General features: G+C 40.5%; 1 protein-coding gene across 8 annotated transcripts in view; it reads right to left on the bottom strand.

Moving 5' to 3' along the window:
• Positions 1 to 22,938, bottom strand: part of TAPT1 (transmembrane anterior posterior transformation 1) — a 97,345-nt gene that overhangs the window by 29,605 nt on the left and 44,802 nt on the right. For all 8 annotated transcript variants that reach the window (XM_073342448.2, XM_073342449.2, XM_073342450.2 and 5 more), the window contains 6 exons: positions 21,002 to 21,164; positions 15,206 to 15,341; positions 13,399 to 13,496; positions 13,037 to 13,106; positions 2,583 to 2,663; positions 1,504 to 1,613 (listed from right to left, as the gene is read on the bottom strand). In XM_073342448.2, coding sequence (XP_073198549.1) covers positions 1,504 to 1,613; positions 2,583 to 2,663; positions 13,037 to 13,106; positions 13,399 to 13,496; positions 15,206 to 15,341; positions 21,002 to 21,164 — 658 coding nt within the window. The remainder of the gene's footprint in view (positions 1 to 1,503; positions 1,614 to 2,582; positions 2,664 to 13,036; positions 13,107 to 13,398; positions 13,497 to 15,205; positions 15,342 to 21,001; positions 21,165 to 22,938) is intronic.

Below are 22,938 nucleotides of genomic sequence, written 5' to 3'. Positions count from 1 at the left end.
GTTGGCCAGGGGGTGACCTGGATTCAGGGTTGGAGGCTGGCCTGAGGAATTTCTCCATCATGAGGGGCTTCAGCTGGAGATCTCTGGCTTTTCTTGTCTTGGCTACCAGCTTTCTGCAGTGTAGGCACTTTTGAGCAATGTGTGTCTTGCCGAGGCAGCGGACACACTGAGCATGGCCGTCAGAGACCAGTATGGAGAGTCTGCAAGTCAAGCAGCGTTTCAAACCAGCTGAGCCTGGCATGCCTGAGAGAGTCGGTCTCAGAGAAAAACAGGGGTAAACTCTTTTTGAGGCTAAGGCTGTAGAGGCCTGCTGGAGAGATAGGCAGATAGGGAGGGTAGAGGGGGAAAAAAAAATTGTTGATAAAATTAAAGAAATCAGAGTAGGGCAAGGGGATAGGGAAGCTAACTACAACTAAGCTAACACTGCCACAATGAATTATCTACCGTAAATTTTTTCTGAAGTAAGAGATGGTGCTGCTGATCACTCTGACGCAAGCCAAAGGCAGTAGGGAAGAAACTGGGGCACGGTTGCCTGCGCACTGCTACGTAACTTCTGGGAGCGGCGTGAGACGGCTACGGCGCATGTCTGGCCCAACTGGGTACTGCTACCACAGATCTCCGATTACAAGAGCAGGGCGTCAAGACACCTAAAGTGGAGCACCCACAGGGTCACTCCTCGAAAAAGAATAATTCTTTTGTCGACCAAGCACTGTCTACACTACAGGTTAGATTGGCTTAAATACACCACGCAGAGGTGTGGATTTTTCACAAAGCTGAGCAACGTATTTAAGCAGACAATTTTCTAGTGCAGACCAGGCCGAAGACAAATATAGCATGTGTAGTGTCTATATGTCATGTTAGCATACAACATAAAACAATTTAATCTAGTACATTAAAGAAGGCCTACATACTATATATGCCCCAAGAAATTACAGGAATGGGAAACCAACACTAACCTACTTTATATTCAGTGCTGCAGGGACAGAAGAGAAAACAAAAATATTTTTGATCTCAGTTTCCATCTTTAAAAATACACTGAAACAGAATAATTCAATCGTCTCACAGAGAAACGGATTTTTCTAAAACATGAATTGTATTTCACAATCCATTTTGTTTAGAAAAACGTACACGTTCTGGGTGACTAAAGTAAAATATAAACATTACCTTTATGTTTTCTTGACCTAGCAACTGCCTCAAAAATGATCTGCAAATTATGTGAATTGTGGCTGTTACACAACAGTCTCAAGTTTAATTTATGGATCTGAAACTATGAATTTAGAAGCAGAGGTGTTTCAGGCACATTAAATTCATCCTCAGAAGTGCACTGTTAATAAGAAAATAATTACTGGAGCTTTATGAAATGGCTTTTCTAACTCTTTAATAGAAAAAAAATCCACAACATTTTCTGCATTAGACTCAATCTTATTCTACATCTTATAGCGGTCTTAAAAAACACAGTAAATCACAACTAGAACATGCTTAGAAGTCCAATAGTATACCTACATCTGCTGTAATGTCATTGAATTTTGTTATAAATGCATGTTTCACAATATCCACTGCAATTTCTGATGCAATGACCATGCAAACATCTGGAAACAACACCCAAAGGTGATCTGAAGGTTAGGAAAAAATTAAAAATCAATTATACTGTACAAGTTGATCCCATAAGTAAAGAAAACTTGCAATTATTGCTTAACATAGCAGTCAAACTTTCAAAGGTACAAAGCATTATATCTATATCTATATTTATATCTCAGAAATGAATGGGTGCCTTGCAGAGATGAATTCCCACCACAGTATCTACTCTGGAGAATTGTTCGTATTAGCATAGCATCCAACGGCCCTAAGGAGGATCAGACTCTGTTGTGCTAGACCCTGCACTGTAAGGCCTTATCTTCATGAGGACAAAAGGTATGTTTTTTAACATGCGCTAGCTATCGTGTTAAAATCTTAGTGTAGACAAAGCAGTCACAGTTTAACATGTTATCTGGTTAAGGTAAATCCATTGGCCAAAGTGTGTTAAAAAACACCTTTTGTCTTACAGAAAAAGGCACAGAATCAGGCCCTATAACACTAAATACATTTCCAACCTGCTACATTAGAACAAACACCAATGTTTATATGAATTAAGTGTTTAAAAAAATAACACAGTTTAACTCATATTAAAATCAAGATGGAAACTTGTTTTCAGACTTATACTCGGTTCCTTTCTTGCCAGCATAAGAAAATAACTACACTAATAGGACTTCTTACTAGTAGATTCAAAAATATAAAAAATATAACTCAAAACTTAGCAAAACACATCAATGTTTATTTACAGTGCAAGGGAATATGCTTCCATTGAAATCAATGGAATCACAATCCACAGAAAACTAGAAACAGTTTACAGATTATTCAGGTCTTGTGATCTGAGGTCATAGGAGTCTTTGATTTTAAGAGTACTGCTTGCTTTTTGACTTTCAGATTGCTGTGTTGAGCAAAGGGGTATGTATGATGGTCTTACATGTGTACCTGTAGTATTGTAATTACATACTAACAAGTGTATAATTTAAAAATTACATGTTTTTCAAAAGCGTAATTACCTGGATTCCATGAGAACTGTTCCATATTTCTTAGACATACTATCAACAACAGCACATAGTTGGTGAATCTCTCCTTTATATCTGGGGGAAAAAAAATCAATTGTCAACTCCAAATAAAATAGTTATTTATATGTATTATGGTAGTGCCATTGTACTAGGCATTGAACACACAGTAAGAGACACAATATTTGCCCGAAATTGCTCAATCATATTCAGAAGGACAAAACACAGTTTGTCACTTCAAGTAATTTGCAACTCAAACTCCTGCTTCCTCTAGTAGGCCGAGATCAGACATATCAAAGGGGTGATATGGACTCGGTGCTCCAGTGCTACTGAATTGCCTTAAGTGAATTGATTGCACCATATTTAGAAGATCTCTAGAAGTCTATCCTGAAGCAGCATTAAAAGCAAGTTGGAGGAAGCTGTCAGTTCTGGTCTCATTAAGGTAAAAGATAGTGCCACAAAGGCAGTCAAAGCTTGATATAGAATCATTTGCCATGCCGGATCAGATCCTGTGTCCTTCACTTTGATAACCTGCCTATGGCAACAGTTAATAGTCAGTATATAGTCATTATATGCAGCATCTATAAACATAGTATGATAAGGCCAAGTTTATGAGGTTTTCTACTCAGCTTTGGATGTAACACAATAACTTTGGAACAATGCATCCAATCAATTCCAACACTTCAGTGAAATTTTCTAAGCATCAGTGGGTAGAACCCTACTGATTTTGGTGGGAAAAAAATTGGAAAAATAGAAGGGGGAAATGAATGACATGGAGACCCTGGCACACATCTGGTTAGCAGAGAGCAGCTTTAACTGCCTCTGACATGGTCCGCAGATCGAACACCTGGTTGATGGCAGCCATTATCACATTCCAGCTGAATACCCCTCATTTCAGCTCTCCCTATCCTGCCAATAACGTTTCAAAATACTCACGCCCTGAAGGAGAGAGAGAAATCAGGAAGGTGAGGTAGAAGGGGGGAAATGGAGAGGTGTAGTGGAAGGGAATGCACACAGAACTCCTGGCATGGGGGACATGGGGACACACACAGAGCCTCTGCTATGGGGGAAGAATTGGGGACAGAGGGAAGTGGAGCTACACAGAGCCCCTGGCATGGGGCTACTGGAGGACACAGATTCCCTTTCACAGGAGAGAGTTGGAAGGGGTTGTAGCGAGTCCCTGAAATAGAGAGGGAAGGGAGGGGGCTTGTGGGGAAATGGGAGGAATGCTGTTGGTGTGTACAATGAGCTTGACCCACAGAAGTAATGAAGGGTGCAAACGCCTAATTTCAAAATTGCTTGACTGAAGATACCATTCCAGGTAAAAAGCATACTTTTTATGTACAGTTCAATATACCAGGTAGTATAGCAGGAACAGAATCTAAATGGTGTAAGTTTTTCCAAGGATAATTCTACAAGAAAGCTTAGGGATAACCAGGCACCATTAGATTTCATGTGCATTCTGATGTACTTTGGCTTACATTTGATATGACAATTATCAGCACTACAAAAATGATCATGCAGTTTTCAAGCGACCATTAAATAAATACTCTCTCTTCTACTGAACAAAAAAATTATGAAATCCTTCACTCTCTGTCTCGTATGTTGCGTAGGAACAACAGATCAATATGTAATGTTTCATAAAAATGAAACATTGCAAAAAACTGCACCCAAGACTCCACCATTGATATTACAAAAATATATGAAAACTGTGAAGGGAAAAATTCCAAAATTTGAGGAAGCATTCTGAAGTATGGATCCTCAATGAAACCTGAAGTGGCCATGCCCCCCCTGCCCCGTCCCAAACTCTGTTCAATATGTGATGGCTCCCCATACCCAGTATATGGGGACACAGGAGAAGAGGTAGGGGGTGATCCTATAGATCTGCTATTTTTGTTGTTCTTGCAGGTGGAAACTGTCCCACTTTCTCTCTCTCTGCCTGGGTTCTTCCTCTGTTCAAGGTGCCTTCTCTTATTATCTTTCCCTCTTAACTGCCACAACTGTTGAAAGGACAAGATGGGTAAGGTAATATCTTTTATTGGACCAGCTTCTGCTGGTGAGAGAGAAACAAGCATTCGAGCTTACACAGAGCTCTTCTTCAGATCTGGGAAACGAAGGCCATGTCTACAGTATAAAATTAAGCTGACTTATGTCGGCATACAGCCGCCACAGTAATCACATCGCTTGCGTGTGTCTACACTGGACTCCTTGTGTCTTCAGTGTGCATCCTCACCAGGAGTGCTTTTATTGATTGTACTGTTGGTGTGGGACATTGTGGGATGGCTCCTGAAGGCCAGAAACAAACATGAGCAATGAGGTATCTACACTGACACTGCATTGACCTTGACACTATGCTGCTCATGGAAGCAGAGTTATTAAATTGGGATAGTGGGGCAGTTATGTTAGTCAAGTGAAATTTTAACTGTAGATGCTTCCTTAGTTGGGTCAACGTAAGCTGCCTTGCATCAAGCTAACTCTGGAGTGCAGACCAGACCTCAATCAAATAGGTCTACTTTGGGAGTTCCCCAGAGCAGGAAGATGGACTTGGCAATATCTAGAAATGGAGACCACCCATGGTGATTGGAGAAGGTCCTGCTCTGTCAACCCACCAATGTGTTCTGCTTCCCTGGAAGGTAAGCAACTCTGAGATGATGAACTGAATTGGTTATGCAAAAGATCCTCCTGTCAGAGCTATCTTGAGTGTGCCCCTCCCTGTGTGTTTACGTAAAACATGGCTGCAAAGTTGTCTGTTAGAATCAGCAAGCTCTTTCTTGCTTTATGTTGGAGGAAGGCTGAATAGATCTTCACACACAGATATTTCTGAGAGTCATTAGATCCTGAGGTGCCCAGAGACCTTGAGTCTGCATGGACCCTCCCAACCCATGTCTGATGCATCTGTAACTAAAATGAGGGCTGGCAGGGAGGGGAGGGGTAAAGTTACCTGACACAAGACTTGAAGGGGTTAAGGTGGCTAGGTAGGCCAATTAAATGCCCAGGCTTCACCTGGAGGAGAAGCTGGGGGCAGCAATTAATCAGATGAGGCTCAGCTAGATGGGAACAGGAGAGGCCTGTAGAAAGCCCAGGAACTGAGAGCAGCTGGGGGGCTGCAGGGAAGGAGTCTGCAGTCACTCCCTGGGAAAAGGGAGGTGTGTTTAGGTCTATAGAAGCAATTACCCTACAGTTACTCCCTGATAAGAGGGAGTTTGGGCTGGCAAATGCAGAAAGGTAGGAATGGCTCTGGGAAAAGCAGCAAGGGACAGGATAGGGCAGACCTTGGCTGCTAATGAGAAGGCCCGAGTTGGAACCCAGAGTAGAGGGTGTGTCCTGGTTCACCTACCAGCCACTGGGGAAGTGGCACAGACCAGGTAGTTGAGAGTGGACTGCTTGGGACAGTTTGCCCCGAAATACTTTGATACCCCAGAAGGGGGAAACATGCAGTGACCCAGCCTGAGGGCCAAGTCGTGAAGAAGGAGCACCTGGAGTTGCAGAGATGGGTGGAAAGACCCCCACAGGGGACACAGAACCTGGAAGGAGCTGATCACAAGAGCGGCCAGAAGGCGGCGCCCTAAAGATGAGCGGATCCCCATGACAAGGGGAACCCCCCGCCCCCACACACACACACACAGAGTCCACCAATCCAGGAATGATAAAACGGACGTTGGCACGCAAATCACCTTGTCCAGATGATTTCAACTTGAGGTGTATACAGATGCTAGCCATGCAAGAAGCCTTCTGAGGTGCAGCCTGGTGTGTTGAACCACATAATAAATGTTGTCATGTCACTCAGGATGCAGAGGAAGACCTATTGAGTCGGGGAATGACCCACAGTGTCCAGAATGGCCACTGATACTGGGCTGCGACCCAACCTTGGTTGGGCCATTGCCCCTTAGGAGGAGGAGGGGCAAGCCAGTGTTGAGACTGCTGCACTGCCCATGGTTCCCAAGTCTCTAATGGAGGGTATGTCCTCTGTCTTGGATGAGAGACAGACAAATGTACCTCTGAATCTGAAGATGAAGCATCTGAACTGTCGGACATTGGGGTTGGGGGGCGGAACCAGTCAGTATCAGGGACAGGTACCCTAAGCCCTGGGGAAGGAGGTATTGGGGTAACCAGCAGAGGCTTGCCCTTAGACTGCACCAGCCTTTACAGAGGCTTGGTAGTTAATGGCACCGTGAATTAGGAGCCACAGGCATTGGTACCAACTCTGAACCTTCTTGCACCACCAGGTATACCGGCACCGAGAAGCTAAGTCGCTTGTGGCTGCATACGCCTCCAGGGTAGATAGGAGTGGCAGTGGCACTGACTCAGACCTTTTAGGGAACACCCTCGACGGACGTGGCACAGGCGTGGGAGGTAGCAATCCCTTCTTTTTAGGTGAAAATTGCTCCAGCAAGAGAGACTCTCCCCAGCATGTTTCCTAGCCTCTGCCTTTACTAGGCTTAGGCACAGACATGACCAAGCCCAGTACCAAGCCTGAGGAAGGTCTAAGCCTTTTCTTCAGTACCAGTGAGTGGGACCAGAGGCATCTCTGATGCTCTCTGCATCGAGAACGATGTACTCAAGGTGCTCTGTGTGTGCACTGAGTCCGATAGGGGCCAAAATGCTGCCTCCAGGAGTAGACACTTGAGCCTTCTGCTCTGTTCTTCAAGCCTAATTTCAGAGCTCAAAACCCTTGCAGATTTGACATATCACTGATATGGGACTCTCCCTAACACTTTAAACAGGCTGGGTGTAGGTCACAGACCAGCATGTGTTAGTGCAACTTCAGCAAGACTTAAACCCTGGTGAGCATAGCATCGCTCTGGTATGGAAAAATGAAACACAGTCCAGAAGACCTATGACTAAAACTATCAGTAAAAACAAGCTAACAGCTAATTCCTAACAATAAGAAGCTATATATACAAAGGAGGGAAGCATTTACAATAACTAGTCTCACATCCTTCTGACAACTGTCACTGGGGGAAGAAGGAACTGAGGAAGGTGAGGGGCAACTCCACCCTCTTATACCAGCACACAACAGCGTATGGCAACAGAGAGAGCTCAAGCCACCCTGATTGGTACTGCTGAGTGAAAAAGTTCTCCAATAACTGTGCCCAAGACGAGCACACACTCACAGCCGAATGGACATGTGAAAGCACCCACAGAAGAAAGAAAAGAGAATCTTTGAACCAGACATCAGTACGAAAATGGGACTGAAATCTTCAGCCACAACAATGCACTCTGGCCCAGCTGAAACTGTTCTAAGGAAAGAAAGGGACATGAAGCCCAGATGGCGTGGACAATGCCGAAGGCTCCAAAATCCACTGGCAGTCAGTGCCTCGGAGGAAGTCACCTTACAACTTTTTTTTTTAAGTTATATTTTAAAGAAAACACAGATACTATAAAAAAGGATATGGTGGGGGATAAGAGGATGATGGTGAGATGGCCTTGCATCAAGCTGGGACTAATGCTGATGATCAATTGGTTGAGGTTTCATGGCAATTAATTTGCTCAGTGTGGTTAGAAATTAACTGAACTTTGGAAAACTAGAGTATATTTTGAGGGGTAGTTTGAACTATGGGAGTTCCCATCAGGCTTGAGCACAGATCCACGAGTGGCATTCTAGTCAGATAAGTATCTTTAGAGAATACTCTCTGAAGATGTATCAAGCAAGCAGGAGGCAAATCATTGGAATCCTACATCAGAAAAACAAAACAAAACATGCATGTTGAAGTGAAGGCACAGAAAGTGGTATTCACAGCATCAAAAGCAGCTAAGTCAACAGGGATAAGAATAGATGCAAGACCTTTGGAGTTTGCGCTAGGCAAGTGATTAAAAACTAGTGAAGGCTGTCTCATTAGAATGAGAACAAAAACTCAGCTGAGAGGAGATCAAGAACAGAATGTAGAGTGAGGTAAGGAAGCATGTGACAATTAGCAGCTATTCCAAGGTATTTTAAAAGAATGAAAGAAATGGGGTGCTAACTGGAACAGACGATAGGGTCAGAAGAAAGGTATTTTAAAAATAAAAACCCAAAGGGGAGAATTAGCTTTTGGAAATGGAAATTCAAAAGTCCAAGATATATTCCTGAGGGCATTCTGCACGAAAAAAATAGAAATATTGCGCACACTATCGCAAAATTCTGCAAATTTTATTTGTCAAATAAATGTGGAGAATCCAGCATGGCAGTGGGAGCACAGGCCACTGACTGCGCAGAAGTGGGAGATCACTATGCAGCTCCTCCAACGCGACAAATTCAGCAGGGCGGCTGCACCCAACTCTGACACAGCACAAGGCGTGAGCCTCGCCCAGAAACACCCTAGGCCCTGCCCCTCTGTGTGGGCCGGATCCAAGCAAGGCAGGATCCAAGCGTGGGGCAATCTGGCTGTAGGCAGCTCAGTGTGGGATCCGGGTGCGATCTGGATGCACAGAAGCTTGTTGGGGGCTTCTGGGTGTAATGGTAATGGGACTCTGCAGGTGAAGGTTGCTGGGGCTCAACAGGGGGGCTGAGTATGGGGGGATATAGAGCTTGGCACTGGGGTGTGGGGGGCTCAGATGATGTGGGAGTGGGACAGAGATCCAGGTGTAGCTGGTTGGGGCTCGATGGGGTGGGGATCTGGGTGCAGGACTAGTGCTCATCAAGGTGGGGTTCCGATAGTGGGGGGGATGAGACTTGGCGGAAGGGTCTGGGTGTGAGGGGGTCTGGATGCCTGGGGATTGGGTAAATGGGGGGTGCAGCTCCCTGTACAGGGATCCCTCCCCATGCAGCTGAGGAGCGATGGGTGCAGGAAGTGGAGGGGGGGAAGGGGGAAGTTTGCAGAGCTAAACTATGGGCAAATCAGAGAGAAGAGATTTAACAATACGGAAAAAAAAGGAAAATCAACAGATTGAAGGAAAGAATTTTATGGTTCACACAAACTCTTCACCACAAGAGATGTAATTGGTTTCTTGGTGAAAAAAATAGTTTAGCTGCATAGAGCACAGCTTGAAATAAAGATAAGGCAGATTTAAAAGTATAAAGGAAGCCAGCATGGTGGGCTTTCACCAAGATTGAAGCATTTTTTTTTTAAATAGATATACTTTCCTCTCATTTACTACCCCCTGAATTCCATAAATACATGGATTTGACCCATTTGCAAAGTCACTGCATGCAATTGAAGCTATCAAATCACAAGTGGAAAGGGGCTAATACCAAATATACGAACAATCTTACAAATTGATTTGCCAGACAGTAATTGCAAATTGCAGTGCTTAATTTAGAGCTGTCTATACTGTTAGAAAAGTATTACTCTACATCTGAAATTCTAAACACACATGGAAAGCTTAGAAAACTTATTTTCTCTTTTTAGGCATACAATATGTGGTGATTCATGAGTGTTCTGTGAATCATTTCAGGAAAAGTTATCTATCCATTTGAAGAGAATAAACTCACTTGTTTTGTGCACTCTTGCATGCACTCATCTGTTTCTATACCCATCTGGCATAATGCATGGCCTCACTTCGTCCCATGGCTAGGAGCAAAACTTGACATTGCCATTACAGATCATTGCTAACAGTGCCCAACAATAAAATAGAAGAAATAAATGAGAAACGGTTGATAAACACAACCTCTACCTATTTTAAGTAGAACTCAACTAACTTAAGAACCATGATTGGTCTTATGATTTTCAGGGTCCCAAACAAAAACTGAGCTGGGTGAATATTGCAAATATTTTCTAAAGTATTCACTCAAGCTTAAGAGACAATTTGTTTTGGCCTTGCTCAGACCCGTTTTTATGTTCACTTTGCGAACATTCCCCAGCAATCCAGTTTTACTGGCACAAAGACTCGCACTAAGCAGATTTTAATTACACATTTCATTCTTTAAGGTTGATATTTAAACGTGGTCACCAGAAATTATCATGACTAGTACTGGATAAGAGTTCTTTCTGACATGGGTGAAGAGTATCAATTTTTTGGCTTTCACAGACTTCCAATAAAAAAAGACAAGATTAATGTAATAGGAGAATTATTTAATTTTATTGTTTTATTATTCTACTATGTTTACTCATCACCTCTTATCCAAGAAGTTAAAGGCACCATGAAAACAATAATTCTCTCAACATTCACTGAAGTAGTATCACACTGATTTTCCATAGGGATAAACTCACTGAAGCAGACACAAATCATCTTGTTCAGAGTCAAAAAGCAAGTAATTGGCAGACCTAAGAGCCCAATCAACTGCACTAGATATATTCCCCTCCAGAAGTGAAGACTGTGACAGAGCTGTGATCTTAGTGTCTCACATACACAAGTCAGATATTCAAATGATGAAACAGTTTGCTAAAATCTAACTCTCGGAACACTTCAAATGATCCATTTTAGGTAGAGTTTTACAGTTAATCATTGGTTTCATTTCTTTACTAAAGCCTGATTTAAAGGAAAGTATCTTCTTCATTTAAAAGTTGAGAGAGTATCAAAGAAAATTAAAGCTTTTTATTTCATGCGTGATTGTGTGCATTCATATGTAATTTTTAATTTTAACTCTTGCCTATCACATATGCATGTAATGAAGAACTGATAAACAAAGGATTCTTTTTTCTAAGGTTAATGCACTGCATCTGTATGAGGAGATACCAGGAATAAATAGCCCCTTAACACCACTTCACTTCAACATCATACTATGTCTCAAAGCGTCAAAAAAATATTTTTCCTAACTAGGTACTGAAATTAATACGAAAATTTCTACTGGCCACCTGAAATATTATGACAAAAGTACTTAAGTCAAAGGATAGTTGAGACTTCTCTTCCTGGGACAATCTTTCTAATCTAGAGAGTTTCCAAATTTCAATAAATTCAGCAACGTAATCATAAGCACCAGACGCACAGTTTGTGTTCTCTAAAGGCTTGTCTATACAGTGTGTTAGTTTGCACTAGCGGGGTGTAAATTAGTGTACACTAGCATGTCATGTACTAACTGTCCTGAGTTGACCTTACTGGCTTACACTAAAAATTCTCTAGTGAGCATTTGAAACAGGACTACATTAACATCCAGCAGGAAACTTTTAGTGTGTGTTAGCAGGGTTCACACAGGCCAATTGGTGAACAACATACTAGCGTGCACTACAATTTACATCCCTCAAGGATGGACTTATGTACCACAGACAAGACCTAAGCCTCTTGTGGTCTTAATTTTATCTAATGTGCAGATCTACTGACACACTCTAAAAACTACCATGATTCTGTCATAACATACTCTCTAAGTACATTTATTTCACTACATTGTTTGCTTACCAGAATAAAACATGATAGTGATATGCACATAAGCGCCAATGATCGCTAACATAGCAAAGATGCCAGGATACTTGCTAACAAGACATATATTAAGTGGTATTTAATAATGTTGTAGTGTACAACAGGTTTCTGAATTTGGCAATAATCTTAAATGGTGTTTGAGTAGGTTAAATGTGTGAATTTTGAGAGTGTATTTAAATAGACATTAGCCAATGCATAGACAGATTCCTGGCATACAGTAACTCCCCACTTAACGTCCTCTTGCTTAACGTTGTTTCGATCTTACGTCCCTGCTCCATTACACAACATACTTGTCTAAAGCTGTGCTTTGTCCATGGTTGGCAGCCCCCCTACCCCCATCAGCTCCCCTACGCTCCCCTCCCCCAATGCCTCCCGCACGCTGGCAGACCCCACAGATGAGCATCTTCCCCGCTCCCCCCGCCTCCTGCCCCCAGCAATCAACTGGTTTGCGGCGTTCAGGAGGCAGGAGGGAGGAGCAAGGATGCAGCGTGCGGAGTAAAGGGGGAGGAGTTGGGGGGGGAGAAGAGCTGGGTTAAGGGTAGGCGGTTGCGGTAAGGGATTGAGTGGACAGGCTGAGGGTTGAGCCCCCCCCGCCCCCAGCAAAGTCGGTGCCTGTACTTGCAAGAACAGCAAGAGGTGCAGGGGGACAATCCACCCTCTTCCACTCTCTGACTCCACCACCTCAACCAAGCTTCATAGTAAGCAATGAAGATTGTAGTATTAAATTGTTTCTTTAAAACTTATACCTGTATTAAATTGCTTGTTTAAAATGTATATAATGCCTTTTGTCTGGCCAAAAAAGTTTCCCTGGAACGTAATCCCCCACCTATTTAAATTAATTCTTATGGGGAAATTGGATTCGCTTGAAGTCGCATTTTTCAGGAACAGAACTACAATGTTAAGTGAGGAGTTACTGTATTTAGGTACTAAAATGCAAACAGTTATTTGTGCAAATACAATGTTCCTAAAACTGAATTCTTGGTTTAGTCTTATTAAACAAAGCAGTAATGAGGAGATCTAGAACTCAGTTCTACGTTAACAGAAATACAGAGTGCTCAACGTCTACTTCAAGATAATACCTGTTATGTCAATACCATAAACATAATGGAAGACTGTACTTGAAATAAAAACACATTTTGAATTAGTAATATTTTTCTGACCCATGCAAATATACATACCACTGTTTGACATTTGAAAAAGATTGTTCTTCTCAAACTTCTTGAAAACACTTCCTTTTATTTCAACGAACTGTAATTTTAAACACAGTTAGCTTCATTACAGATTATCCATGTACTATGGAATGTTAATTTTTTTTTTAATTGAAAGCCAAAGATGATCAAACACTTAATTTTATATATACCCTCAGCTATCCTAAACATAGAATCTGAATAAATTATGAAGTTATACTACTCTCTAAACATTAAAAATTTGTCCTGTGGAACAATGATGCTAAAATGCACTGTGTCACTTGTTCATCTCTTTCATTTATGAGCATTTGCTTATTACTCAGAGGTAAAAATCAAATTTACTTCATACTTACATTATTAGACATCATGATGGTAAGCAGTGACTTGTTGTGGGAGTTGAAGGCTACATTAAGTGTTGTTGCTTGGACCATTATAAGAATGGCATGCAAGACTGAAAATAGCAGTGTTAAAGAAAATGACATTTGAAAAGCACATTTTTGTACTGTATTATATTAGCATCATCCAAAACTTTGAAAAAAATTCACACAAATCTTATTTTGTCCTCAAAATTAATAGAGAATACAAAAATATCTCATGCATCACTGAAAAATTAATTAGTGGAGTAGATTAGTAGGTATAGTGTACTTGTGGAGGTAAAATTCTCATTGACTTCAATGGGGCCAGGATTTCATCATTGTGTTGATATGCTTTTTTACATGAGCAGTGTAACAAGATTCTAAATTACTGCAGGTTTCAGAGTAGCAGCCGTGTTAGTCTGTATTCGCAAAAAGAAAAGGAGTACTAGTGGCACCTTAGAGACTAACCAATTTATTTGAGCATAAGCTTTCGTAAGCTACAGCTCACTTCATCATCAAGTGAGCTGTAGCTCACGAAAGCTTATGCTCAAATAAATTGGTTAGTCTCTAAGGTGCCACTAGTACTCCTTTAAATTACTGCAATTTCTTACACTCAAACCTGTGAGTTTCAGAACTGCTTATATTTCCACAGCATGCTTGTAATGTACCACACTGTTTTACAACATTAACCACATAGTATTAAGTTAAGGCACTGAAGTCCTCTACTAGGCAGCTCATTCTACTCTGATAGAAACAGCATTCTTTTGCAGATCATGTTCCAGGCTGCATCAAGGTTTCCTGTTTTGAAAGAGCCCAATGTCATCACGTAAGAGAAATGTCAATATAGCCTGAAAGTACTTGAGAAGATGGAGACTGAGTGTGTAACGACTGCATTGCACACTGTAACTGGCATGTATTAATTCTGGACCTATCACTACTGCTGCTGGTTTCTGTACCTCTTGTTGATCTAGGTTAGGGACACCACATCTTGTCAGCCACAGAGAAAACAAGGTCACCAGAAGAGCTGTCACAAAAGCAGGCTGGTGAAATAGCCGAAGCAGTAAGAAATTTAAATCTAATAATACCATAAAGAAGATATGAATTTCAGCCATATGAAGTTTCTTGCTTCTATAACCCAATTTGGAAGTCAAGAAGATTGACAGACAAGCTTCTCTCAAGGGCACCTCAAGCCAACCTCCCCAGTTAAAGAACAACACTGTGTTGCAAGGCTGCACAGAGCAGTATCAGGAGAAATACAGTATGTGAGTGTATTTAATCTAGTGACAAACTAGAAAATAAAACCTACAGCTGTAGGAAGGAAGCAAAAATAATTGTTAAAGAGTTATCATATTTTTTTCAAATTAGGAGGGCAATTATGCTGTACCGAAGATAGTAAAATTGCTGTTTTAAAAACCTCTTGTGAGAAAATACTTAAGTCTAAGCACAACCAATATTCATTCAGAGTCCCCACATAAAAATTCAGGGATTTGTTTCCATTTGCTCCACTTTGGTGTCAGCAAGATCATCAATTGCTGCATGAGAAATACAACCCTTAACTCACATCTTGGCAGGTTAAAAGCGTTTCACTTTACTTTTAAAAAAAAATGAAGTACTGTAAATCTTATTCTGAAAATGAACATGAATATGTAATTTCAGGCAAGCCCAGAAACATATTCAAATAATTTTACACAATTCTGTTTTAAAATCGTTCTTATTTTAATTTATTGAGAAACTTTTTTAACCTAATGTATAACAAGCTAAAGAAAATTGTTGCAATTAATTGACAAAAAGCAAGGAAGGATACACACATACAGCACTGCCATGAAGAAATGAGGAATCACACCAATATGAGCTCTTTTTCTCTCCTTAGGTTCAGTAGCTGTCCAATAAAGGGCATCCAAAATATCTTGCCCAAAAGAGGAAAACAGGCGATCAGCCACCTAGAGAGAGAGACCTTTTAATATTTTAAAACAGTGCTTCTCCTATTAAAATAACTCATTTAAATACATTGCAATAGTTAAAGCTCAACCCACAAAAAAGGCCTTAGAGGCTCAATTTTTTTCATATGATTTCTCTTTTCCTTTTTTGGACACATCATTCCTCTGCAAAGCTTTCCCAATGCTATGTTATAGTTGCCTTGTTCATATTCCTAAATGGTCTACTCTTCCTTAACCCCCACCATACCTCTCTTTCAGCAGGACTTACTCAGGCATTGGACACCTACTTGATAAGTGCAAAGTAATGCACAATGGAAAAAATAATCCCAACTATACATACAAAATGATGGGGTCTAAATAGCTGTTACTACTCAAGGAAGATCTTGGAGACATCACGGCAGTCAAAAAAGCTAACAGAACATTGGGAAACATAAAACAGAAAATATCATAATGCCACTATATAAATCCATGGTACACCCATGCCTTGAATACTGCATGCAGTTCCGATTGCCCCATCTCTAAAAAGATAGATCAGAATTGGAAAAGTTACAGAGAAGGGCAACAAAAATAATTAGGTGGTATGGAACAACTGCCATACAAGGAGAAATTAAAAAGATTGGGAACATTCAGCTTAGAAAAGGCCTGAGTAAGGGGGGATATGATAGGGGTCTGTAAAATCATAAATGGTGTGGAGACAGAGAATAAGGAAGTGTTATTTACCCTTTCACATAAACAAAAGAATCAGTGGTTACCCAATGAAATTAATACACAGCAGGTTTAAAACAAAAGGAAGTACTTCTGCACAGACTGCACAGTCCACTTGTGAAACACGTTGCAATGGATGTTGTGAAGACCAAACATATAACTGGAGCAAAAATAATTAGATAGTTAATGGAGGATAGGTCCATCAATGGCTAGTAGCCAAGGTGGTCAGAGATGCAACCCCATGCTCTGAGTGTCCCTAAACCTCCAACTGCCAGAAGCTGAGACTGGATGACCAGGGACATTGCCCTGTTCTGTTCATCCCCTCTGAAGCATCTCACTCTAGCCACTGTTAGAAGATAAGATACTGGGCTAGATGGACCTGACCCAGTATGGCCATTCTTATGTACTTATGACATGAAATCCTAGGCCTTGGCAACAACTTCAGCTATGGTGGTTAGTGACAGGTTGCAATTCAAACTTCTTTCACAAAGCAACATGTTCACTATCATGCCTCAAAGCCAGCCTGTCTCTCATTTTTTCCAAATATTTAAAAAGAATGAAGGAAAAGGTAATGATAAACAGAGAAGTATCAAGTTCGGGAAAGAGGGAGGAGGAGATGTCTAGTGGGGTACTGCAAAGATTGGCATTTGTTTGTTCGTATAACATCTTTACTAATGCCCAGGAGCATAGAATACATGGCACAAATTCAGATAATATTTAAAGGAATTACAAATACCCAAGAGAACAGAAAAATGATACAAAGGGATCTAGAGGGATTAGAAAAATGGGCTGAACGTAACATGGGAACTGATTTGGAAAACTGCAAACATCTGAGGAAACGCAATCCAAAATATATACGCAACAGGGGAGGAAGAACCCAGAAAGCAATATTTCTGAAAGGAATGTAGGAATAATCGTGAATAGCAAATTACAAGAGTTTGCTATTCAATACAGCAGCAAGAAAGGTCAAGGTGATTAAATTTAGTTCTCAGCAACTGGAGATACTGCCAAACTGAAGGCAGTTCAGAGAAGAAGTGATGGAACCTCTTCCTCCAGTACGTACATACAAGTCTGGGATATTTAAAATTAAAATGAACAAAGTACTAGAAGATGTACTTTAGAGAACAATTCTATATTCAGACAGCATGTCTGGCTGAATTAATAAGTATTTTCCATCTCTTACGAGTCTGACCAAGTAAACAGATAAATATGACAACACTAATATATTACCATTCCTTATTAAACTGTAGTAATAAGATCGTGATATAAAAACAAACACTGTCATAAGATAGATTAATGCTTCATTCAGCTGTTCTTTTGTAAACTAAAAATGACAACTTGAGACAAGTAAAAGCTATCAGAGTAGAAAAGAAGATATACAAGCTAGTACTATACTGTTCCACATTAACTAAAAGGTTTTTCATAGAACAAAAGTAAAGTCAGCTAGGGCTCAGTGCTTTTTTCTTTTTCTTTTTTTTTTATACAAAGCTGTTACTCAAATTTTAAGAGGTTATTGAAGAGCAACTTCGACAGAAATTAGAAAAGTTCAACAAACTCAAGCCAACATTCATTATTTAGTACCACTAAAAAACTTAAAGGTGAAGATTTGACCAAAACAGCAAATGGTACAGTAAATGCTGAATGTCCCAAATAAGACACTTAAGAGTAGCATTTAGTATTAACTGGCTACCCTCTCAGCATTATGGCAATAGAATCTCCTGCTCTGAGTTATTTCAAATTTAGCAGCTTGAAATTTTAAATTAGGAAAAGAATTAGGTTAATTCAAAAGGATATTTACAATGGCATTGTTTTCGGCTTTTTACTTTTCTCAGTGAAGATGGTCAACAACCCCTAGCTCCAGCTCCGTGTGATGCCCCATCATGCACTTTGGTGAAGTGGCACCCACTATAGAATATTTAAGGAGTCAGGTAAGTTTGGTTTTACCCACAATATTGCGGGGGGTTTAAAAGGCTTTTTTTTCTTTTAACATTTTAATATTTTATATCCCATAGGGTATAAAACAAGGAACCACCACGCAATATTGTTGGGATTTTTTTAAAGTGGACTTACCTAAACCCTATATGCCGGCTCCAGGCTCCAGTAGAGTTCCATGGTGAATGTTGTGTCACCAGCATAACACACGCTGGGGCTTCATAAGGAGCAGGAGCCGGTGGGTCTGAATCTAAAAAAAGAAAAGCGTCATTTTAAGCCAACTGGGCTGAATGCATCCCTTAAGCCTGGTTATTGGGGCAGCATTCAGCACATTATTTGGAAGTTTTTATTTCTATCAAATCCATTTGCAGGACAATTTTCTCTGACCCAGAGATAGCCGAAAACATCATTGTAAACATCTTTGTCAGCCTAATCATTTCCCCAAATTAAAATTTCAAAATCAGAAATCTGAGGTAAGTATATTTTGATACAAATGTAAATCTGGTTATTGCCTTTTTAAAAAAAATGAAAAAGTCTCTATTCCTATACGGGCAACCTGAAAGGTGTACTGCTAGTGGCAGATCTGTGTTTGGGTAAAATAGAAACATGTTCCCAGCAAGCATGTTGAGTGGGACCTAGGACCCTCTGTTTTCTGCTGTGATTCAGGCTTGTAAAAAGCCTGCAGAAATCACTTTTCCTGCTCTGCTAGGCATGAAGTTATTCATGGCAGATCAAGGAAATCCAATACACTTTCTAGTTGGATCCTTCTCCACTGAAATTAAAGGGAGTTTTCTTTGTTAACTACAGTAGAGTTTTCTTTGTTTAACTACAGTAGCTATAAGCAGTATCAGAACACAGAATTCAGAGCAGCAGAAACTATTTCCTTACTCTCGAGCAGGGAAGTGCACTACTGGTTCTGCTTGGATTCAGGTAATGCCACTCTCAAACTCTCTCCCTGTTAACTCAGTGAGGGGGATGACACGCCTTCTGCTTTGCTGAGCAAAATACTGAAGTCTCCTTTTACAATTTGTAATAAGTAGCCATCACTGTATTTGTTCAGTGTTTTGAAACAGTTAAACTGAAATGATTTTGAGCATTAATAAATTGTACCATACTTAGATTTACTTACTAAGTCATGATCACTCATACTGTCAGAGATTAAGAAACGATATATGGATGAATGTCCCCTAGAATATCACAGTACACATGATCTCAGAGTGCTGAATTTTGCATTTTGATTTCGAGATTATTTAAAAGTAAATAATCACATACAAGACAAGAAAGCTTTAATAACTACACATCCAAGGTGGTTCACACACATCGCTTATTTCAGGAAGTGTATTAATAGTGTGGTTATGAAATGTTCCTCTTATTCATTATTTTCAAACAGCAGCAGCGAATAATTCATGTCTAGAACCAAAATCTCCAGATTTGGACAAACCATGGCCCAATCTCAATCCTCAGAGTTTTGTTAGACATCTGTATCATACTAATTATTCAAGGACTATTAGGAACACTATAGTATCCTGGCAGAACAACAGGGGCTATAGTAGCTTCTTAAACACATTATGCCATTTACATGCTACAGATACGCAGATCTTAGGTCAGACTCAAGCCTTATCCAATTACATTTTCTTAAATGTTATTTACTGTTACATTTTAGTGATAAGAAAAGCACAGTTGTAAAAGCACAGTTGTCCAAAAGCTTTATATTTATAATGAATAATACAAAAACAGATTGTGATGAGGCGCCTGCCCCACACTGGGCTCTAAGTGGTTAATAGAGCCCTAGGGAAGTTGTGCAGGAGGCAGCCAATCAGAGAAGGGCTGAAAGGCGCAACCAATCAGGGCCAAACAAGCCCATACAAAAAGGGAGCTGCAGGGCAGAGGAGAGCAGTTCTCTGCTGGGAGCCCAGGGAAGAAGGACTGTGCCTCTGGAAGGCTGATAGAACTGCCAGCATCCAGGAAGAGCAGTTCTGCAAGCAGGGACCAGGGGAGCGCCCCCGGCTGACTGCTGGGGTTTGCAGGCAGAAGCCCTGAGGCAAGGGCAAAGAGGATGCTGGGGTCACGAGGAAGTGGCCAGACAATACGCTGCAGTAGCCACTATGGGAAGTGGCTGAACAGCGGACTGCAGGTCCCCTGGAAGTGGGGAGCAAGGTGTGTTGCACAGCCAGTGGGCTGTGTTGCTGAAGAGGATGCCATGGTCCTTGGAGAGACATGGGTCCTAGAGCAGGAGTGACAGTGGCAAGACATCACCTGAAGCGGGCACAGAGCTAATTCCCAAGACAGCCAGCAGGAGGCACCACCATGGTGCTTGAATCCCATTACACATATACTTTTAGTTTTTACAGGACTTCCCTTTATCCTACCTCACAGGCTCTCTCTCTGCTTTCTTCCTTCCCTTCCCTGTTTCTCTAACACTCCTCTAAACTCATGACAGAAACTCTATCCATATACTCAGACTTTTGTCTGATGGTATGGACTGAGAGAGGTTGGAAGCCTAAGCATACTAAAAGGCACATTTCTAAAAAGAAAAATTTAACAGATAAATTTCATCTACCTTTTGCCTTTTCTTTGTTCTTCCATAGGATTTTGCCACTACTGGGCAAAACCTTCTCAGTAGCTCTTCCTATTTCAAATAATTTTTTTCAAACTATCAGTCTCTGACTCTTGCATTTCAAATTTCAGTCCAAAACTCTCTTCTCAGTTTCCTATTTTTCACTTTCTCTCCCTCTTTTTTTATTTAACTTAATTAACTCTGATGCATTACAAGAAACAGATTTATGAAAGAAGATGTATAACAAAGTTGTTGCACCCTTTTTTATGGAAGCATCTCTTTTAGATATTTTCATGTCCAGGTCTATTTTGCTATATGTTCAAGTCCACCTTGGGGTGTAACATCTTTCTACCTACTATATTAGAGAGATGTACCAAAGTCATAAAGTACAAAAGTCATAACAGTATTATATTAGATATCCTGAAAGAAAGCATACTTTGACATTTCCTTTTGATGTCAATGCCCTTACCTCCAGCATGTTGTAGATGATGTAGAGTTTTATGACAGACTGTCCTCTTATCAGATGGTACATCATAGAGTAGTCAACATAGTGCATCATGAAGTAGCAGATGACCAATATAACTCCCTTGAAAATGTCACATACCTGAGCAGGTTGTAGTAAACGTCTATCACTGAAATATAAAGCACAAAATAATTCTTTATATGTTATACAGCCACAAAATACAAATGCCACTAGCTGATATGCACTGAGAGAGGCTGTTGGCTGAGAATACATAGTATTTGAAACAGAGTTTACTGCTGAGCTAAAAAACCAAGAAGCAGTGCACTAGGAACAATTATACAAAATTACAGATCAGTCCTGAATAGGATTGCTTCTCTACTAGCTGTCAAGGCCCCAGAAATTCAAATAAAATCTCATTTGCCCCCAACCTTGACAAGAGCCTTGTGCACATAGGTATATTTGCGTTTAATGAACCTTTCATTCTGGGCCATTTTACATATCAATTCAATCTTCTCCCTTACAGAAGTAGCCATGCTTGCTTCGCTCTTTGAGAAGGAAATGAAGCCTCCTTCTGAGATTGCAGTACAAAGAATGAGATCATAGAATCATAGAATATCAGGGTTGGAAGGGACCTCAGGAGGTCATCTAGTCCAACCCCCTGCTCAAAGCAGGACCAATCCCCAATTTTTGCCCCAGATCCCTAAATGGCTCCCTCAAGGATTGAATGAGATGCTGCGGGTTGGAGTACAAACCCCTAATATACTATTCAATATCTCTTTTTAGTACTAAGATTCTGCAACTTTCTCAAAAGCACACAACCTGAAATGCCCAAGTTAGCTCCCAAACACATAGCCCATGTAAGAGTACACAGCATAACACTTTCCAGGCATATTCTTCTGCCTTAGTAGTATGGGCTACCAACCATTCAATGTACTTTAACAAAAACCATACAAAGTATCCCAACTTGCCCACTTCATATTTAGCACAATGAAATTCCAAGGAAGATACTCACCTGTCAATGCTTATAATCAACTACTGAGCACTAATTGGATGCCGGACGCTTAAAATTCTTACAGATTGGGTCAAAGGGTTAAAGCACCATAGTCCAAATATCAAAAGCACATGGCAAACATTAGTGAAGTAAGCCTCATAATCTTGTGAGGTACTGTACATAAGTATGTCTACATCTGAATTTAAAATTGTTTTAACACGTTTACTAACAAATGAAAGCTCTAGTAGAAACAAGGACACTACAGTTAACTTGGACCAGTTAAAATGATTATTATTATGATTGTGTTCTTGTCTACACTAGAACTTTCTGATGCATTCACAAGTGTTAAAACATGATCATTAATTCAGGAGTAGCTGAGCCCAGAACGATAAGGCAACTTTGCTCCAGCTGTAGTAGACGTGCAACTGTCTGGAAGCTGGGTACAGAGAATGTTTCTTTATCTTCAGGATTGTCTACGTTTTAGGAATAGTTATTTTAGTCTAAGCCCCTGTGTGAATACTCATTCTGGAAAAAGTGAATTAAAAAGGCACTCATATACAAGAATTAGTGTGTAAATGGGGGCTTATACCAAAATAACTACTCTGGAATAATTACTCTGGAATAGCTATTTCAGTACATTTGCAAGAGTAAACAAGCCCTTATTTTCTACCAGCCTAAGGAAATTAAAAAATTATGGGCAAGAGAGAAAATGCCTGGACAGATACACATACATAATGAAATCACTCTATGCAGAAATTATAAAATATGGCAGAGATGCTATGAGTGATACATTAAAGGAAGAGCCATAATCAGATTTAACTGGTACCTTATCAGAATATAAAATGTTGACAAACCCCTCTACATTTTAGTACAATTCCAAAGCAAGAATTGTGGTATAAAAATACAACGAACATGTCGGGCTAGGTGTACATAAATTACATAAGGTATACAG

The sequence above is a fragment of the Lepidochelys kempii genome, chromosome 4, assembly GCF_965140285.1.
Source record: "Lepidochelys kempii isolate rLepKem1 chromosome 4, rLepKem1.hap1, whole genome shotgun sequence".
NCBI lineage: Eukaryota > Metazoa > Chordata > Testudines > Cheloniidae > Lepidochelys > Lepidochelys kempii.
Note: the sequence above shows the minus strand (reverse complement) of the source record. Positions and strands in the feature narration are given on the sequence as shown.